The 21,422-nt window shown below is 40.1% G+C and overlaps 1 protein-coding gene across 1 annotated transcript; it reads left to right on the forward strand.

Moving 5' to 3' along the window:
* Positions 1 to 153: 153 nt before the first annotated feature.
* On the forward strand, positions 154 to 20,297 carry LOC124167676 (histone-lysine N-methyltransferase 2D-like). Its single transcript, XM_046545660.1, has 4 exons — positions 154 to 640; positions 3,775 to 4,052; positions 4,461 to 4,601; positions 19,524 to 20,297. The coding sequence occupies exons 1-4, from the start codon at positions 154 to 156 to the stop codon at positions 20,295 to 20,297; spliced, it is 1,680 nt and encodes a 559-aa protein (XP_046401616.1).
* The last annotated feature ends 1,125 nt before the right edge of the window (positions 20,298 to 21,422 follow it).

Raw genomic sequence — 21,422 nt, forward strand, 5'->3', positions numbered from 1 at the left:
CCCCTCATAACTGTGGATCGGTCGGCACATGAGTGCTCCATGTGCAAACCGATCGCTCAAGTAGCTGCATGTGGAGCCCGAACGGAGAGCAGCATATCCCAAGCACCATTTCACTAGGGTTTAACCCAAGACATTGCTCGGGGCCATGCGTTCATGGATGAGCTGATGACGATGTTTGAGGAGGAGGCTGCGCTTGACTTATCGTCGGGAGATTCAATTTCACCTCCACCTCCGCTCATCCCAATTTCGGAGATGAACCGGTCTCGAGCTCCTCAGCCAGCAACAACGCCACCACGACCTCAGCCAGCAACAACGTCACCACGCCCTCTGCCAGCAACAACGCCACCACGACCTCAGCCCGCATCTCGTCCACATTCATCGGCATCACCAGCTGCATCACCGTTCCGACCAGCAGCGCAGCCCTCCTCATCACCACCACGTGCGTCACACTACAGTCTACCGCCGGAAACGCAGCCTATGACACCACCACCACCACCTGCATCATCACCAGCGGTAGATTCACCGATGTCGCCACCATTTGAAGAACGCCAGAGACAAGACCACCATCCGTCGTTGTGCTCGATTCGCAGTGGTCGACGGAGGAGGAGACTCAGTGGCCATCGACATCATGTGCGGGCTCGCAAGTGCGACAATCATCTAGTATTTGGGCACGATTCGAGTCCGCTACACCGTCACCTCCTCCATCTGTTATCACGTGTCTAAAACGAGGGCCCGTGGGTGATGATGATGTGGTGTGTGTGAGAAAGAAGGTGGTAGTAGGGGAAAAATTTAGAAAGTGATCATTTGTTTGTTTTTTTGTATATATTTTGCGTGGTGCTGTGTTTTTTGTGGACTCTTTAGTAAACTTAATTCGTTCATTTAATTCAATATCATTTTTATATTTCTATTTTCGAGTGAATAATGTTAATATTTTTTCAATGAATAAAGTTTCTTCTCCTGACCTTCCTTATTATAACAACAATGTAATGTTTATGCTCTTGGAGTATAGGTCATGATAAATTAAACTCACATTTGGCCAACGTTTCGGAGATTTATTCTCCTTCCTCAGGGCTCTTAATTATAATGAATGTTTACAAAGAAAATAAATAAATTAATTAAGTGGTTACAAAAATTTGAACACAATTGTGCAGTACAAATTCATTTGTAAATTAAAAATTGTGTACAGAATTAAACAACATACCTGTGATAGAAAAGTTTCGTTACTAGGCTAAACATGGTTACTTATAAATTTTGATTCATTTGTTAACAAATGGTATCTAAATTATACTAAACAATTTTAATTTCGATGAATTAAATAATATTAAATTTTGCTTAGGTGTTCGATGTCCGATCTTTTATTGCAACTGTTATTTGATTTTGATATGTAAAACATTTCTTTAAATAATCTTTTCTTAAAATTGGTTTCTATGTCTAAAATTTTGGTGTTCTCGAAATCAAAATGATGGCTATAGTCTAGACTGATTTGCAAGAGCAGACGGAGTGATTTTATTATTTATTGATGATTTGTGCAGGGGTATTCGGCTCTTTAAATATTGAGAAGTTTGACCAATGTAACAACTATTACAATCAAGGCATGGTATGTGGTATATTATGTTACTTTTTAGTTTTTTTTTTTTTGGGTTTCTGATTTTATTTTTGTGTACAGAAGTCTGCTTTGCGTGTTAGAAATTTTGTGTGCAATTTTATAATCTATTTTTTTGAAAACTCTAGTAAGTTGTTCAGATAATTTATTTATATAAATGATTCCACGGAATGGGGACGTTATTGTGTTTGTGAAAGCTAATTTATTTGGTGAATTCTGTGTTTGTGGACATATAGTGTTGTTTTTTGTAGTATACATTGAATGAGTCTTTTTGGAAAATTGTTTTTTATTAGAATGTCCTCGATTATTTTTAAGTTTTTTTTGTGAAAATTTTTATCACTCAGATTTAGCGCTCTAAATTTTAGTGCATTGGCTATATTTATTTTATGTCGTAGAGGATGATGAGACTGAAAATTTAGATATCTGTCTGATTTATGCGGTTTCTTCCACCAATCCACACTTATGGATCCATCTTGATTTCTAATTGTCAACATATCAAGGAATGGAAGTGTTATTATTGTTGTAATGTGAAAATTAATATTTGTAGGGTTTTGCATTTTTACGTTCAAGGTGATGATGAATGTTTGTTTTGTTATTTATTTACGTTGCCAATATAAAAGTGATTGTTGTTACGGCCTTGGGATATAGAAGACGAATAAAATAGTTATTTGTAACGAAGACGTAAAGAAGATTTTTTCTTCCGTTTTTTGACAGATTATGAGACTTAGTTGCACTAAGTGTTGATGCGAAGCCAAGTTTTTCTTTTGATGGTGTGAACGGCGAATACGTTTGAGGTTAGAAGAAGTGAACCCCATAATTGTTCTTTGTAAGTTCGGAATCATCAAAAATGGCGGAAGAAAAGAAGACGTGTATCCCAATACTCGACAGCGATAATTACGATGTATGGGCTGTAAGAATTGAAGCTTTTTTAATGAAGAAAGATTGTTGGGAAGCGGTAAAAGGTTTCCATCCATACATAACATTCGGCAGTGATGGAAACGAGATAGAAATGGAAGACGAAAGCCAACTCCCACCACAAGAGGTTAGGCGCCGTCAGCGACAAAATCAACAGGCCAGAGCCATTATCATACAATACGTAGATGATTCATTTTTGGATGATATCGTGGGACTGGACCTAGCGAAGGATATGTGGGAAGCATTAAGAGACATGTGCACCACTTACGACGTGTTCCAGGAGATAATGTTCCTAAAGGAAATGGTAAATACCGAAAAAACGGAAGACCTTTCCATGATGGAGTACATGAGCAAGATCCAGAATTACAACCGTAAAATTACTAAGTGTGGCATTAATCTCCCGGATAGAGCACTGGCTGCGTTCTACCTCATGGGTCTGCCTCGAGAAAAATATGCTGGGTTTATACGAAGTATTTACAGAACAAATGAAGGAGACATAACATCCAAATATGTTAAGTCCCAACTCCTGCTAGAAGAGAAGAGAATGAAAAATGAGTATTACGCGAAGACAGAAGAACACAAGGCTCTCAAGGTAAAGAAGAAGCCAAACATACCTAAAGTAAGCAGTGAAAATAAATCACAAAATGCTCCAAAGAAACCTATTGAGAGGAGATACATTTGTTTCACATGTGGAAAGGAGGGGCATACTGCAAGATTTTGTCCTGCCATACAGAAGCAAGATGAAGAAGAGAAGAAGTCATCAGCATCAGTAGTATCAAGAGGCTATAAAGTACTCTGCATGCAAAGAAATCCAAACCATGCAAACAACGGCATATGGATACTGGATTCAGCAGCATCGGATCACATGAGCCCTAGGAAAGATTTGTTTGTTGATTTCAAACCCCTCTCTGGAGAAGTAACTGTGGGTGATGGTACATCACTAAAAATAGAAGGTCAAGGATCAGTGACCATCCAGATGTCGAATGAATGTGGTGGATGGAAAATAAAGTTAACTAATGTGTTATATATTCCTTGCCTCCAAGACAATTTGATTTCGGAAGGGAAATTAGAAGAGAAGGGCTTGACCATTGTGAGGAGAGACGGAAAGACTACTGTTAGCGACGAAGAAGCTACTCTGTTCCAGGGGTATCGCGTTGGTTTCCTGTATTACCTCACTACTGAAGGGAGTGCTTCTATTTCACAAATAAGAAAAAAAGCTGAAGAACATGAAGGTATGAAAGCATGTAAAATTGCAGCAACAACATGGCACAACCGTTTGGGACACCTGCACCATGAAGGGGAAAGAATCGTAGTCGAGCAGAAGAAGGCTTCCAGAGTTTCTTTTGCAAAGAGGCACACACACCTTGAACCAATGGACCGGGAGAAGAGGTTGGCTGAAGTAGAAAAGCTGGAGACATCGCTTCAGGAGGCAGAGAAAGAGGCCAGCGATTTGAAAAGGAAAGCAGAAGTTAGTAAGGCAATATCAGCGGCTGACCAGGCAGAAATGGATGCCTTCAAAAGTCGTTTGTCCACAGTAATGGCCAAGGAAGAGCATGGTGACCAGCTAATACTATTCCTAAATGAGTGTTTGAAGAGCAAAGATAGTACTATTAAGGAGAAAGAATTAGAAATGAAGGCAATGGCAGAAGAACATAGGAAAGAAAAGAAAAATTTAACGATGCAGCTGATGAAAGAACAGGCAAAAGTCAATAATTTGGAAGATACACTGGAGAAGAAAAATATAATGGTAGAAAAGTTACAAGAAGCCCTCCATAGCATGAATGTTTCTCAAGGCTCAAATGATAACTCACTGGTAATTGCCGCAATGAGATCCGGAAATTTCAAGTCCTCGGAGTATGCTTTAAGAGCCATGATGCAGGCTGCTGAGGCTGAAAAGCTCAGATTAATGGAATTGATGGCTGTATTGAATAAACGCCTGAAGGAAGAGCAATCACAGAAAGACTACACCTTGAAACAACTGGAGATGGAAAAACGAAAGCAGGAGAAGACGATGACTTGGGAGGAGCTCGAGGCGAGAGGTGGAGAGCCAGAGGAGGTGACACCCATCCAGGGGCCAGGGGAGGTAATCATCGCCTGTGAAAATGAGCCTGCCTATGAAGGAGTAGCGGAAGGTGGTCTACCACATAGGTCTCAGAGACAGAGGAATCCCAAGACCTGTCCCTGCTGCAGAAGGTCCAGATAGCAATATTCCGGAGGATGCAGAGGAGGCACTGAGTGGACCAGATGCGGAGAAGTGTCATTATATCATATATCAAGAAGTATTATTAAATATGATTATATGTCATACATCAAGAAGTATCATTGTATCAGGGAGATGGTAAAAACAGGGGAGGTTTCATTCCAGTTAGTCAGATCAAAAGATAATGTCGCTGACATGTTGACAAAGCCACTGTCAGGAACTAAGACAAAAGAATTTTGTAAGATGTTAAATCTTAAGGAGTGCTTAGAGATTTATATTTCAAATTATTATTTTGTCAATCCCGAGGGGAGGTGTTAGAATACGTTATTAACAAAATAAGCAGCGCCTGGGTGGAATTCGAATAGGCGTTGCCAACGTATTGTTTATGCGTGATGTTTTTTGTGTTCCTTTCCATCATCCTCGAACGAGGGGAGGTGTTGTAATGTGAAAATTAATATTTGTAGGGTTTTGCATTTTTACGTTCAAGGTGATGATGAATGTTTGTTTTGTTATTTATTTACGTTGCCAATATAAAAGTGATTGTTGTTACGGCCTTGGGATATAGAAGACGAATAAAATAGTTATTTGTAACGAAGACGTAAAGAAGATTTTTTCTTCCGTTTTTTGACAATTATTTTCAAATTCTATTGTGAATTGCAATTTAGGATGGAAGCAATTGAAATAATTTAAAATTGTGTTCTCGTGTATATCACTGGGTAATGCTAGATATAAATCATCAACACATTTGTAAATGAAGGGAATATTAAATGGTAATTTAGCGATAATATTGTCTAGGAGGTAATTCATAGTCAGGTCAGCCAATATGGTCGCCACTGGGGAACCCATAGGTACTCCATCATTCATTCGATATTGACGATCCTTATATTGCAAATAGCCTTGATTAACAGCAATATCAAATAATTCAGTAAATTCTTCTTTGTTTAGAAGTGTATGATTGGATATTACTTCCCAATTATCTATCACAATGTTGTTTAATAAATCTAGTGGTATGTTCGTAAATAATGATTTTACATCAAGTGAGCATATTATATAATTTAGGGGAATTCTTTGTTGTTTAATTTTATTGAAAAAATGGAAGGAGTCTTTAATGTTGTATATATCTGAGGATAGATGTGTAAGAATTTTTGCAATAAATTTGGCGCATTCATATGTAGGACTATTTACAAAACTTACCACCGGTCTTAGAGGTATATTTGGTTTATGATCTTTCACTAAACCATACAGTTTAGGTGGAGTGCCATTGTTTTTTATTAGTGTGCATTTCGTTTTAGTCTATTTTCTTTTCTTTAAAAAGCTTTTTAACAAAAGTATTCACTTTAGCTTGAAGTGAAGTGGTAAAGTTTTTCTTTTTGGGAATTTCCGTATAGATATCATTATCATCAAGCAATTCTTTAATTTTTTTATCATATTCATGTTTATACATTATTACTGTGTTGTTAGATTTCTCAGTTTTAAGAACAATTATAGCAGGATTATTTTTTTTTTAATCTTAGTTTTATGAAGTATATTGAGTAAATTTGATGATTTTGAATGCTGTATTTGTCTTTGAATATAGTTAGTTATAATGTTAGTGCATTGTGCCCTAGTTTTGTTTTTAATGGATGAATTTTTTAGATCAAATATAATGTTGTCAATGTCTGCTAATAGTTGTACCATCGGAAAGTCTTTCATTGTGTAGGGGAGAGCAAATTTAGGACCTAAGCTAAGGAAATTAGCTATATTACTTGGAACGGTGATGTCTGTTAAATTTTTTAGCCATAGCTTTTTTTAGCAAAATTTATTATTATTTAATTCATCGAAATTAAAATTGTTTAAGCCTGAATCACACGATCATTTTTTTTCGTCGCGAAAGTAATCACTATCGAGATCACTTTTCCCGTCGCGAAAGGCAATCGCTCTTGTGATCATTTTTCTGAATCACACGGTCACTCCCGCCGTCGCTTTTCGCATCATTTCCGATATCACAGCTCGTTGTCATAGGACCCGCATCACGAAATTATATAGCGTGTTTGTTTATTTATGCCGTTCCCACATTTGTCAAACGTGGCGCTGCAATCACACCATACGGTCATGCTATCTGATTGGCTGATATGGGTTTTAGTGACGGTTTTAGCGATGGAAAAAGCGACCGGACGAGTGATGAAAAATAGCGATGGGAATCCACATCGCGATCGCCATCGCGGAAAACAATTGCCGCCGACGATCATTTTGCGCAGTGCTCGCGATAGTGATCACTTTCGCGACGAAAAAAAATGATCGTGTGATTCAGGCTTTAGATACCATTTGTTAACAAATGAATCAAAATTTATAAGTAACCATGTTTAGCCTAGTAACGAAACTTTTCTATCACAGGTATGTTGTTTAATTCTGTACACAATTTTTAATTTACCAATGAATTTGTACTGCACAATTGTATTCAAATTTTTGTAACCACTTAATTAATTTATTTATTTTCTTTGTAAACATTCATTATAATTAAGAGCCCTGAGGAAGGAGAATAAATCTCCGAAACGTTGGCCAAATGTGAGTTTAATTTATCATGACCTATACTCCAAGAGCATAAACATTACATTGTTAATATTTTTTTGCTTAAAGCCTGAATCACACGATCATTTTTTTTTCGTCGCGAAAGTGATCACTATCGCGAGCACTGCGCAAAATGATCGTCGGCGGCAATTGTTTTTCGCGATGGCGATCGCGATGTGGATTCCCATCGCTATTTTTCATCACTCGTCCGGTCGCTTTTTCCGTCGCTAAAACCGTCACTAAAACCTCATATCAGCCAATCAGATAGCATGACCGTATGGTGTGATTGCAGCGCCACGTTTGACAAATGTGGGAACGGCATAAATAAACAAACACGCTATATAATTTCGTGATGTGGGTCCTATGACAACGAGCTCTGATATTGGAAATGATGCGAAAAGCGACGGCGGGAGTGACCGTGTGATTCAGAAAAATGATCGCAAGAGCGATTGCTTTTCGCGACGGGAAAAGTGATCTCGATAGTGATCACTTTCGCGACGAAAAAAAATGATCGTGTGATTCAGGCTTTACATATATAAAATTTTTGATTTTTCATGGGATTTCTGTTCAATGTAATTTCATTTCTTATGTTTTATTTTTTGCATTTTTTGTTTAGTTTTATGCGTATATATTTTTGTTTTGATACTTGAGGCATTTTTTTGGACTTCAATTCAATAAAATTTTTTACTTTGTTTTATATTCTTGCTGTGTCATGTTTGAAAATGGGAAATACATATAATGAATTGAATTGTTTTTCAAACTTTTATTTCTCCATATTCCTACTTATTTTCCTCTCTTTCTTCACTTATTTCAGAAATTCAACGCATTTGTTAGCAAGATGCTCACAGAGTGCAGGCCGGCTAGAGTGAAGTTTACCCCACTGAGTTTGAAAATGCTTTCGATTAAGTCTCTTGTGCATTCCATTTATGGAGTTCACCCAGTAGAAGATTCATTACTGAGAAACCTTTGTCGATCCCTCCAAATCCCATCCCGTTTTATTGATGAGCAGATTTCCCATAATTTCATTAAACTGTTTACTCAAGAAGGTTCACCACAGATATCTGTTCAATTCGGTTGTCTACCAATTCAAGTCTCGTACTACGTGCGCCTGTGGGAAACCTATTTCATATATACTTTTTCCATGAATAGTTATTCCCAGACCGGAGAAGACAGATACCCTCATAACGAATGCCTCTACAGTTACTGATCCTCTAAGAAGTCACGAGTGGTGCATAAAAAATTAAGTGTTCCAAATGTGCCATCATGGCCAATGCAGCAAGAAGTTTTAGGGGGAAATAAAATTTTTAAGGATGTGAGAGATTTTGCAACGCAGACTTGTGAATTTTATTTAGTTTAGAATTTGGTTTAGTTTTTATACGGATATATTTTTTGTTTTTGATAGTTTCTTAGGACTTCAATTCAATTTAATTTTTTTACTTTGTTTTTGTATGCTCGTGCTGCACCATATTTAAAAACATGAAAAAATACATATAATAATTGAATTGTTTTTCAAACTTTTATTTCTCCATATTCCTACTTATATTTCCTCCTTCCTCTGCTTATTTCAGAAATTGAACAAATTGGTGAATACGACGACCGCATTGTACAGGCCAGCTATGGTGAAGTTTAGCCCACTCAATTTGCAGTCGCTCTCAATCAACTCTCTTGTGCGACGCATTCATGAAGTCCACGAAGAACCTTCATTACCAAGTATAAAGAACCTTTGCCAAACCCTTCCCATCCCCTTCAGATGTTTTGACAAAAATTTTCCCAAATACTCATGTCTCTGTATCCTCGAGATGGTCCTCTAGAAATAATTGTACTATACTGGTGCCTTCCAATGAGTTTCTCATATTACCAACACTTGTGGGAAAGTTATTTCATTTATACTTTTTCCATGAATAATTATTCACAGACCGGTCTAGACGTATATCCCCATTATGAATGCCTCCGCTGTTATAAATGGTCGAGGAATCGAAGAATCGCGCATAAATATACAATTTTCCAAAAAGTAGCACCATGGACAACACGGCATGAAATTTTGTGGGAAAATAAAATAAATAAGGATGTGAGAGATGTCACAACGCAGACTGAAGAATTGTATTGATATTATGAAAATAAATAATTATTGTTATCCATTCTTTTAATTTATCACTTAACCTCTCCACCCTCGGACCATCATCACCAAGATGGTGGCTGTCCCAGTATCCTAAGTTCATCCCTCAGAGTAAGGATGGGGGAGAGTGCGCTTTGGCTACTGCGCATGTAGTCAAGATCCCGCATATACAGCATATACATCCCACACTTCCCACAATGGGGAATTTTCACATTTTTTAAAAACTCTGTCAAAATGTCGTAAACCTCTAGGAAATAATATATACCGGGGGAAATTTCATTACTAGCGGTAGTTTTCGAGATATTAAAGGTCAAAATGGAGGAGTGGGGGGTGCGAGCGAAAGTAGTGTGTCCAAGAGGTGTGACGTCATTTCTCCCCAAACAGAGTTGCAAACGTCCGAGGCGTGGAGTTCGGAGATTGTTGCGGTAGGCCTATGCCCGGGAGAAGTTGTTTTTACCTACGTGAAGTGCTTTTATGTCGAATTGTAAATATTACGTGGTGCCTATTTGTTCAAATACATCACGAAAATCACTTCATTAGATATATTCGTCGTTATATTAGATTATATTCGTCGTCATGAATAATGAAGCGAGAAGAATGTAGTGGGTTGAAGCGATAAAGAGGAAGAACGATCTGTCAACGAAAACGACGGAATTTGTTTTTAAAGATCTTTATAAGTAATTACAACAGAATTATGTTGAAAAATGTCTTGAGCGTGTGGTGCGGAGGACGTGCAGCTGCCCTGTTTGCGCAGTACCCGCCGGTCGCTTGCATGGTGTTTTTGCTGAGCTATCAAAGGTTGAAAAAAACGGCCGTCGTAGTAGAAAATTATTGTATTTTTGAATTTATCAATGATTAATCATGATAAGAATACGTAAAGGGTTCATACAGTAGGCCAAGGGCCCAGCTAGGAATTAAGGCCAGGGGGGGGTTACAGGCGCAATTGTTACTGGGAAGCCTGGGGGTATGGCTTACCCGCCAGGGTGGGAGCGGGAGATGCGGGGGCCCTCCGCCAGAAAATATTTCAGATAAATGGTTTAAAATGGTGAGTTTTTACGGCCTTCTGAGGGATATTTTATTAATCCTTACACTATTCTACAAGTAATATTAATCCAATTATGCAAAATAGATTAAACTTAAAAATATCTATGAGCTCTGGGGGGGCCTTATCCCCAAACCCCCCTCGCTGTGCCACTGCAGTAGGCTACCTTGCCCCTCTCCGAAATCAATTGATTAACATGCGTAGTATTCCTATCTGAACTCCATAAAAACCATATCGGCTACCTAGGAGCGTAAAATGTGTAAGAAACTCACTGATATATAACCACTAATTCCTCCAATCAACTGACTATGTGCCACAGGAGGAAATACAACCTGAGGAAGTGGTGGAAAGTCGAGGTCAGGAAAAGTACTGCCAATTGAAGCCAAAAACAAAAGCTGTTGGTATTTAAAAAAAACCTGTTTCTGCCAATGCTGCTAATTCTCCTATGAGGTTCTTCCGCCTGTAAAAGCTAGATGGTATTGCAGCTAGTGAAATTAGCCATTCAACCACAGAAGAAGAGTGTGATAAGTGATTTCTAATTTGGCGGCAGCAGCAGCAGCTCTGACATGGAATCAGACAGGGAGATATGTAGCCAAAGGGCCAAGTATACTTTGTTTTTTATGGAAAAAAGCCAGTGTTGTATTCAAGATTAGCCAGTGAAAATTATTTTATTGTCAATTTGCTATCACGAAAGACTGGATTACTTCTCATGGTTATGTCAAAGAAAATTAGACTCAACGAATCCTTCAATATTTTAGCCCAGTAGATCTCAATGTATCGCCCTCGACAGAGGCACAATCTTTCTCTGCTTCCATTATTCCAGTGGTTAGTTTTTTGAAAAATCTAGTTTTTTGGTTTGACAAAAAAGATGTTGCTTAATATGCCAATTCCCTTTCCCGCTCGCTATTCGCATGTAGTGTCAATTATTGATTGTTTAGAAATAGAAAAGCCAGGTAACCTAAATTGGCAAAGTTTAACCTGAATTGGAGTATAAAAAATAGATCAGTCCTCACTGCAGTGAGTGACATATAACGCATTTTCTGTTTTATAGCTGAGTATATTTTTACTACGATAAGTATATCAAACTGCGCTTAGTTTATTACGCTGCGAAAGGTATAATGCTAAAATTAACCGAAAAAAGTGAATTGCTAAGGTAACTCTAAATCGTTTTATTTACAGCAATCAGTTCATTATACTGCTGATAGTACAGAAAAATAGAAATAATGTTTTTCAAAGGCAATTATTTCAAAGGAATCAGCTTTTAACATGACTGTAAAATTAATGGAATGTTTACAGCTCAAATATTTCTATCTAAACTCAATCAAAAAAATCATATGATTCTTCTTTAGAAAATTTCATTTCGAGGGGTTATGGTGGCCGGGCAATAGATAGTTTTCTCTTCGACTGAATTTCTTGAGCAAATTCCAAAAGGCTGTGGGGTAATGGCAGATCGCGGCTTCAAACAAACTGCTTACTCATTTAGTGGTAAAAATTGAGAGTTAATTAGACCATCAAGTGTTTCCAAGAATGTAAAGATCTCTAAAGATGAAGTTAAGCTAACTAAGCAAATAGAAAGCTTTAGGATACATGTAGAGAGACTAATAAGAAAGGTCAGAGAATATTGTGAGAATAGCTTGTCCTTCATTCCTGCATTGATAACCATTTGGTGAAAAACAGGATTACAGGATACGAGCTTAAGCTCGTAGCTTAGAAAGACAAACAATTCTACCGTAACGATATTCGGATTCTGCCACAATGCTGGGAAAAATTTGAAGGTAGCGTCGGAAAACACTTTGAACGATTCATTTAAAACCATTTTTCAAAAAAAAGTTGTATTTTTCATTTCAAAAATAGCGATATTACCTTAAATATGTGCACAGAAAGCATTTGACAACATACTAAATCAAAAAGCTGATATACTGAAAGCAAAGAATCATAACTCATATCATATAAACTACATTAGCAGTAACTAGATGCAGCAATATTTCATGCAGAAATTTTGAACAGAGGCCAAGTAGTTACTTCTGTATTCGTATAAGCTGGCCCATTAATGGTAAAAAAAACTAGAAAAACTTACCGCGAAGCCTTCACTTCTCTAAATTATGCAGCCAAAAAGTCCTGGTTATTTTTAAAATATAAAGCCATCATTATGAAATCCACCTTTGGGAGATTATCGCAACAGCTTACACGAAACCGTCTTCCATTTCGCAAATATTCCTTTTCTACGAAAATAGAAAATAGATAAAAACTATTTTACGTCACTAAATAACATCATAACATGTCTCAGAGAAAACACGAATTAAAAAAATACCGAGATATTCACTTACTCAACGAGTGCTTCATTGTAGCTTCTGCGGCCGTGCATGCGAAACGATAACGACGTAGGGAGAAATGACGTCACCAACAATTAGAGCTAACTTCGCGTTTGCAGACGGATTTCACTGTTTTAAATGCATTTTAATGATAAAATCAATGGTTTACGAGAAGTTTGATTGATGAAAATGTATTCCTGGTGAAATTTGCTATAAGAATCCTGTATTATTTCGATGAAAAAATTTTCATGCAACTTCCCCATTCTTCCCACAAGGGATTCCCGCACTACTTCCCACGATCACGTGGTAACCATGTTGACTACAAGCATCTGCTACTGCGCAGCCTGAAAGCGCCCTCTACCCCAATCCTTACTCTGAGGTTCATCCACGAAAAGTTTCGATTTTCGATATTCATTTTTTTTACCAGATGGCAGCACCATCGACAAAAAATTCAAGATGGTGGACAAAATCCAAGATGGCGACTGTCCCAGTATCCCCATTTTTACACTAGTAAAACCAAATAGGAATTGGATTGGGATAATATTTTCACCACGGGTTCCAGTGATAGTGAGAGTGCAGGTGATCACGGTCATCGTCGAAGGTCATCCCTCTAGGATTTCCGATACGGAATTTTTAAGTGACAACCGATCGCAATGACGATGAGCTCGCCTTTAGAGTAGGTTTCAGATATATCGTGAGAACAAGCTCCCAAAATGTATTAAAGGCTCTGTTTGGAAGATATTCACATTTTAATGCTACTTTAGAAAGGCTTTCATTACAAAAGTAACTTCTTAACACCTTAAGACGTTGTGTTTATTATATTGATCGAAGTGCGATTGACCGATTCTTTCTGAAGAATAGGAAGTGGCTTTAGGATTTTTGAGTCACAAGATGGTAGATTGTGTTGGAAGTTCGTCTATATTATCGCTACTAAATTGAAACATTAATGTTAATTAATGTTTCAATTTAGTAGCGAGTAGAACTATCAATTGATAGTCTGGCTTCCTCAGAGCTTCCTGTCGCCCTCCAGGCAAGATATTTTTAAATTGAAAGTATCATCGATAGCTTCGAGGTGGAAATAAGTTCACCATAAGACTCTCTACCGGACTGCCAAAAGAATACACATTTCACATGAGTATACGCTTTCGCCAATATTATACGAAAGTCTCACTTTGTTATGAACTATAAAACATTTCAGATGCACATCAGCTACCTTTCCATTTCTCGGCATCGACTTTCCGCGCCGACGAAGTCTACAGTTTCACTAAAATACCCTGTTATCATGATGGAATCAGTAACAGGAAGCTTGCTAGGATCAGCCTATGAAAACCATATTCCTTCATCTTTACGCAATCTATCGCTTTCAATGGAGGAGAAATAGATCAAATAATAGCCCTGAAGTCACAATGAACAACTCCGATACGTCTGCACTTCAATAAATGAATCATAACCACGCCGTCGCATGTATTCAATTCAAGTACTACGGCCGTGCCGCCGTGCCTCCTCGTACTGAACTATGACGTCAATTTTCTACCAGCCAATCATCGGGCGTTTTCGCTTCTCACTTGAATTTGAAAATTCTCGTGAACTTTGATGCATTAAATATCGCAAATCACGTCATAAAATAATAAAAAAACTTTCACCGAGGTATGCAAGCATCTATTTTTATATAATTTTGGGGCTATTGATTATATCTGAAATATATGCAAGTTCCCTATTGAGGTGCAGAGCTCGTTGTCATAGGACCCGCACTAAAAAAATATTGTATATCGTGTTTGTTTATCTATGTCGTTCCCACAATTGCCAAATGTTGCACTACAATCGCTCCATATATTATACGCTCCATATTGCATTCTATTGGCTGATATGGGGTTTTAGTGATGGTTTCAGCATCGGAAAAAGTAACTAGATGTGTGATGAAAAAAGTAATGGGAATCCTCATCATTAGGATGATTCCGAATAACAATAGCCGGTGACGATCATTTGCGAGTGATCCCTCTAGTGATTGCTATAACGTGTGAGAGCTCAGGGGAGCCCTTCAGGGATACAACACGCCGGGGCCAGGAACCAAGCCCGTGGCTTATACGCCCGATCACCCGGGGAGGGGCTGGAGAGGAAGGAAAAAGGATAGAGGCGCCGCCGCGATGGGAGCCCGCCGACGCCTCTGGGAAGGGAAAGGGACGGGACGAGGAAAAACACCCCAACGCTATAGAAGTGAAGGGGGCCCTACTGTATTAGCGAAACCAAGCGTAAGCAATTTATGTTCTAGGGATCCTAGTGCATTTTCCTTTGAGGAAGAAAAATCCATCGATTGAATCGCTAGTGTGATCGAATCGCGAGAAGTGATTGCTATAGTGATCACTCGGAAGTGACGGATAAAATGATCATGTGCTTCAGGCTTAAATTAAAACAGAAAAAATAGTACTTTTTGTAGCGATAACATAGTATAGATAGACATAGTATAGATAGCGATGACATAGTATAGATTAGATAACACCAGTAGTTAAATTTCTTTTGATCCTGACAGAATGGTGAAGTTCCTCCAAGATCCTCTCAAATATAAAACTTTATTTTTGCAAACAGAAACTGTCACGGTGACCATGTAAACAGGAAAACGTAGAAGTTCTCATTTCCGTATTTTAAATTTTCGAAGATTTGCATGATATAAAAAATAGTTGAGATCTTTAGGAAAACCATGAAGGTGTGGCGTTACGTCAGTCAATCTTCGAGATTGTTAACGTAAGCCCTAGACACAGGGAACTCCAATTGTCTGTCACCAGCTGGTTGAGAGAAAGACTCCACAAACAAGAAATCAGCACTCAAGAAACAATAGGGTGGTTTCCTATTATTTTTTTATTGCCTAAATCGAAAGATTATTACTCCTGGAGTACGTATTTCACACTTTTAGATTTTTAAATGACGATATCTATTTTTCGCGATTAAATGAAAAGTCAAAATTTTCAAGCGCGCGAAAACGCGACGCTTAAGTATGAATGTCGGGAAGTCTCTCCGCGTGACGTATTTCTGGTTCCCCCTCCCGCCCTGCGAGGTGACCTTGAGGCGAGGCTTAGCGCTGATACGACGCAGGCTGCTAGCGGCTAGCCTAGTACCCTGCTGGCTGGTAGCGCTTGGCTTAAATAAGGATTATTAATAACTTATCAAACGAGGAAAACTTTCCGACCTTAGCCAGTTTTAATAAGTGATTGTTAAGACATGTTTCCCTGAGCTCTGCGCCTCATGCATGCAATGGTAACCTCAGACGACGTATAACTCCTATCTTCTCGTGCAGAAACTAGGTCCCTGTGACGTCACGTGGAGTGGCATCGCATGGGCGCCAATCTGGCCCTTTTCAAATGAGGATAAAAATGGACCATTGCCATTCGTCTAACCCGGTATTTCTAAAACAAAATAATTTGTATATTATGAATACACTAATGGTGGGTAACGAATCGCAATCAATGCCTTTCGTTTTCTTTGATGAAGGAAACCACCCTATTGTCACAAATTTACGATTTATTTTCAAGCAATATGTATTAGAAGTAGAAATATTCAAAATCAGAATTATTACAGAAAACAACGAAGATAACTAATGATCTCATAGGGAACATAACCAAAAACTAAGTACAAGCTGTATAATTTTGCTGAAATCACCCATCACAGCCGAGCCATCTATCCACCACGAGCGCCGAAGCAAGAGAGAGCTTGCAAGCTCCGAAACGTGTCAGGGTGGAGGGGAGGGAATCCGCAAAGGAGTGGAGGGGTAATAGGGCGATGTTCAGTTAGCGGCATCCGAGTAAATCTGCCGGTAGGCGCCCCTGATGACAGGCACCACCGTAAAACGTCCATCATCCTAGCTGGGGTTGGGGGAGAACCGCGTACCACCGGATTTTCTCTCCTCTATCTGCTGGGTTTGAGACATAACCAAGTAGGGTGATAGGTGGTAGAGGCAAGTCATTGGAATTCAAGGAGGGGAAAGACATAGTGGGGTGAGGTGTTGGAAGGAGAGAGCATTGTGATAGGACAATGGTAGTACTTCTCACTCCAAACTGCATACTTGTGCCTCAGCACCCACTTCCCCTTGATTGCCAAGGAGTAAGTATTCCTCCGCCGTACTACCTATATAAGTCTTGATCTCCAGGTATGGCTGGTTTGGTTGGCAGATTTCGGAGGGCAGAGTTCGGAGACAAGAGTTCAGAGACTTAGAGTCTGCGAGCCTTTGAGTCGAAGGGCCTTTGCACGAAAATCCTTGGTGCAAAAAACCTTTGCGTGAAAAGCCCTTAGCGGGAGAAATTCTAGCGGATAAGTTTGGTGGAGATTCGGTGAAATTTCTGGGGGGGGGGTTCCAGAAATTTGGGGGTGGGGTACACTAAAAAATGCCACAAAGGCATGATTGTTTTCTTCCTTGAGCTTAAATTAAAGAGGAACTTCATCAATCATCAATAAATGATCATATTTGAGGTGATTACTTTCAACCAATGAATGGGAAATTGAACTACATAAACATTTGAAAATTTTAAAAGACTGCATAAGAAATAAAGTTGACCATTTAAAAAAAATATTTGTACCATGAAACCATGAAGCTCAAATACTTTTGATGCCTCAGTTTTCAGTGTTCATGAATTAAATGCTGAGTGCAGATTCTAATTTTAAATTTGGCCACCAGCAACAGCAGTTTTACCTCTATATGCATGATGAATCAAAAGATCTCGAGTGAAGGACGCCTCCTTGAGGTGTCCCTTTGTTTGCATATCCAAAATTCATTTGAGGTCACCCTTCCGTTTACTCTCCTTCAGCCAGTAGTGCTATCTGTAGACTGCTGTGTACCACTTGTAGCCAACTTCTTGCTCGAGGATCCTATGCACATATGGATGAGTTTCTCTAAAATTTGGAAGAAGGTATTCCATAAACCCTTTCATTCATTCATCATATGATTGCTATTTCTTCACTGGTTTCCAAATTTTTGCCGTTCTCTTTTCCCCAGCAATGCATGAATGCATTTTTCAATGGAAAATCGTTTTTTCCAGAAATTCTATTTTTTAGAAATAGATCAGAAAGCAGAACATCAACAATTTTTGTCTTACCCACATAAAAATGAACCACTCATTTACAGACATATTTTTCTTTATTCACATGTTCCAATGAAAATGGATGTGATGGTGTCCATTTATGAGAAAAGTTGTGCCCAACAAGGAGTCTGTGTCCATATACTAGATGTTCAATTCTTAAACAAATGCATATCTTTCTGCCAGGGAATTGAAGTTTGTTCTTAATTCTGAGGAGTGGGTAAGTCAGTGGTGTCCATGAACAGAGGTTTCACTGTACTTAAATCGCGACAACCGCAATGCCAGGGTACCTGCTGATGGTTCACATAGTGGATTCTGCCAACTGTAGTTCTGATAATTTTGTCTCTAGATGTGTCAGAGGTTTGTTTGAAGCCCTTAACTCAAGTGCCCCTAGCTTGATGTCCTTTGCTTAAGTCTTGCAACTAAGTCTAGAAGCTTAATTGTTTGCTGAGGGTAAAATGTACAATGAAAGTAAAGTTCCAAGAATAAATTGAATGGAATTAAAACATGCCAATCATTCATATATAAAAATTATGAAGATGTACTGTAAAACCTCCAAATAACACATTTAACCTGACTGGGAATATCTTAACTTCGTAGTGAGGGGGTTTGGTTTAAGGAGGTTCTTTGCATGTTGTGTTGCCACAGCTTAGCATTCAGGTTGATTTAGACGTACGCCAAAATAAAAAAGGAGCTGCATCGAACTCCTGTTGGGAAATTGCTCGAGAGAATCAGAAATTCTGACCAAGGTAACAAATGCAGCTCGTCCATGACATTAAAAGCCCCTTGTGTCACTGAGTGACAAACTCATCGATAATGATAAATTCTTGAACACTTCCGAAAGATTTGGAGAGCTGAAAGTTTGCACATAGGAGTAGGACTGACTTTGATAAGAAGAAAAATTAAAAAACCCCAGACTCACTGCATCTTTCTCCCACAAAAATTTAAATGTTCATCATGAGTATCTGAGAAAGTAAAAAGGACGGAAACGGAGAGGAAAATGAAGCACTGGAGATGGTGGATGAGGAGAGGCAGTTTATAGATGAGATGAGGAGGAGAGAGAAGGTATGGATGAAATGAGTGCTGAGTGGGGAGGGGATGTTGAAAACAGTGTTAGAGGGTAGAATGTTGGGTAAACAAGGGAGAGGAAGGAATAGAATCAGATTTTTAGACAGTGAAATGGAGTAGGAATTTTGGAGAAGTGAAAAGGAAAGTCTTCGTAGAATACTTCATAAATATGCCATGGGTATACTCCTTAATTGGTTGAATTATAATCATGAGCATTGCCGCAGGAACCTAGGCAAGAATTTCACATCATTGTCACGCATAGATGGGGGGTGAAGGATAAGTTTCCTTCCTTCGATTTTCGAATTTCGGACTTCCTTCGATTTTCGATCGAAGTTTCGATTCCTTCGGGCTTGCTGCCTGCCAAGACTGTCATGCGTGGTGTAGAGGTGCCCCTGGTTTTTGCAGAACATGACGGATATAGACCTGGCTGGTCGATAAACTGCTCCCTTCACTACGGTGGACCCCTGCACCGAGGTGACCACGTCTGTGGGGCGGAGGGTTAGAAGTCTTTAGCAGGGGTGACTCCGGAAACCAGGTGACCTCCGGTTTTATTTAGCCTTACTCATACAAGCGGGGCTCTGTATGGGTGGACCTATAATTCCCTAGCTACTCGTGGGATTAATTATGGACATAATGAAATCTAAAACTTCATCATAGGCTGCCGCAAGGCGGTCTCTGCCTTTATCTGGGCAGGAGGAGGAGGCCCTATTGATGAGCCCCTGTGGGGATCGAGCCGGGAGCAACTCAACCACCCTGACAACGGGGGGCCCTTCAGGGATCCCCACCAAAGCTGGCCCTACTTCCAACCCCTTGGGGAAGGAGGAGGGCTTATTATCAGACTCCTCGGAGTCAACACTTAAAGAGGCACCCCATACTCCCATGGCAGTGGAGTCCGACTCTGGTGCCTCCACTTTAGGGAGTGTGGCCTCTGATATGAGGAGGCTCTTCACCAAGAGTAAGAACACCGCTAAGAGGGATAAGAGGTTGCGGAAGAGGGAGAGGCGAAAGGCTGCTAAGGCTGCCGGGGGATCTGCGCCCCCCCTTGCAAAAGGGTGTACTGCTGGGGACAATGTACCCAGCAGGGGCCCTGAGCGGGTTGCGGTTGGTGCGGAGACCCCGAAGGCCGTGGCAAAACGGAGCCGAACCCCTTGCAACACTCCTTCTGGCAAGGTGCGAGAGAATAAGAGGGTTAAACCCTCATATGCAGAGGTCACCAAGGACCTTGAGAGGATGGCCATCATTCCTCACAACTACCTGACAGGGGTGGTGACGGAGGAATGGATCTCAGAGATTGAGGGGCGGCTGGAAATAATCTGGGACGCCGTCCCAGAGGGCCAGGAGCTCCTATTCTTTATGGGTACCAGACTCATAAAGATTGCCTGGTTGAAGAGGTTGCCTACTGCAACGACCACTCGGCGTCGTGGCTGGTGACCGCCACTGAACAGATGTGGACCTGTAGAAGGAACCATCTGCAAATGTGTTGAGGTGGACACCCTCATAAAGAGGAGGAGACAGATGGTCTGGGTCCCAGGACACAGTAAGCCAGAGGTCAAGCCTCTTCAAGAGAGACTTAAATGCATCAATCTTGGGCTTAACATCAGCCTATGGAGGATGTACAACAGGCAGGTGTTGGCAAAGGGCACCCGATTCATTTTGGGTGTCGATGAGCCGACATCATATATGGGCCCAACTTTCAGAAGCACATCGGCCTCAGCAAAGTCGAGGTTGCCTTCTTGGGAACTGCAGGGGGGACGGATAAACCGAAACCCCCTGATGAAGAAGCTGCCACAACCAGCAAGGAGGGAGTGGAGACCTAGCCATGGCAGGCATCTCTATGCTCCAGGCCAACCTCTAGCACTCCAAGGCCGCCTCAGGGGTCCTGCAAAGGATTCTTTATGAAGGTAAGGTCAACGTTGCTCTGATCCAAGAACAAGTACAGCATCTGGTAAAATGTTTCATTGCACCAATGTTGATAAACCAAGGACATGTGTCTTTGTTAAAGGGTTGAGAGCCATGCTCTTACCTCAATTTACCTCCAGGGACCAGACGGCAGTCCTGCTAACTCTGGGGACTGGTACCAGCATGAGGAGGGTTGTGACCTGTTCCTCCTACCCACCGTATGACTCTCCGGAGCTGCCACCATCTGCGGAGCTGGAGAGGTTGGTAAGTTATTGCAGATCTAATGGTCTGAAATTAATGGTGGGGTGTGATGCTAACTCAAAAAACCTGCAGGTGCTCAACAGGGGCTCCTTACCCACATTCTCCAATAGTTTGAGGGAGGAGGTATTAGACATCACCTTTTGCACCAATACACTCGTGAGCTCAGGGGGTGAATGGAGAGTGTCCAATGAGATCTCATTGTCAGACCACAGGCATATTCTCTTCACTCTTTTGTAAGCTGCTGAAAAGCGAACCACATACCGGAATCCCAGGAGCATGAACTGGGAGATGTAGCGAGACTAGTTAAGGGATAGCCTGTCACAGACTATTCCCAATAAAATTTAACAAAGTGGAGGAGATTGATGCAGCTGCAGAACATCTGCAGAACTGCATCAT

This window comes from Ischnura elegans, chromosome 11 (assembly GCF_921293095.1).
Source record: "Ischnura elegans chromosome 11, ioIscEleg1.1, whole genome shotgun sequence".
NCBI lineage: Eukaryota > Metazoa > Arthropoda > Insecta > Odonata > Coenagrionidae > Ischnura > Ischnura elegans.

Bases quoted from the DNA above. Each gene is read 5' to 3' on its own strand.
- LOC124167676 (XM_046545660.1), top strand. From the start codon at position 154: ATGGATGAGCTGATGACGATGTTTGAGGAGGAGGCTGCGCTTGACTTA. The intron at 641-3,774 runs GCAAGTGCGACA...GTAAAATTGCAG, and splicing joins TCGACATCATGTGCGGGCTC to CAACAACATGGCACAACCGT. The intron at 4,602-19,523 runs GTAATCATCGCC...ACTTCATCATAG, and splicing joins CCATCCAGGGGCCAGGGGAG to GCTGCCGCAAGGCGGTCTCT.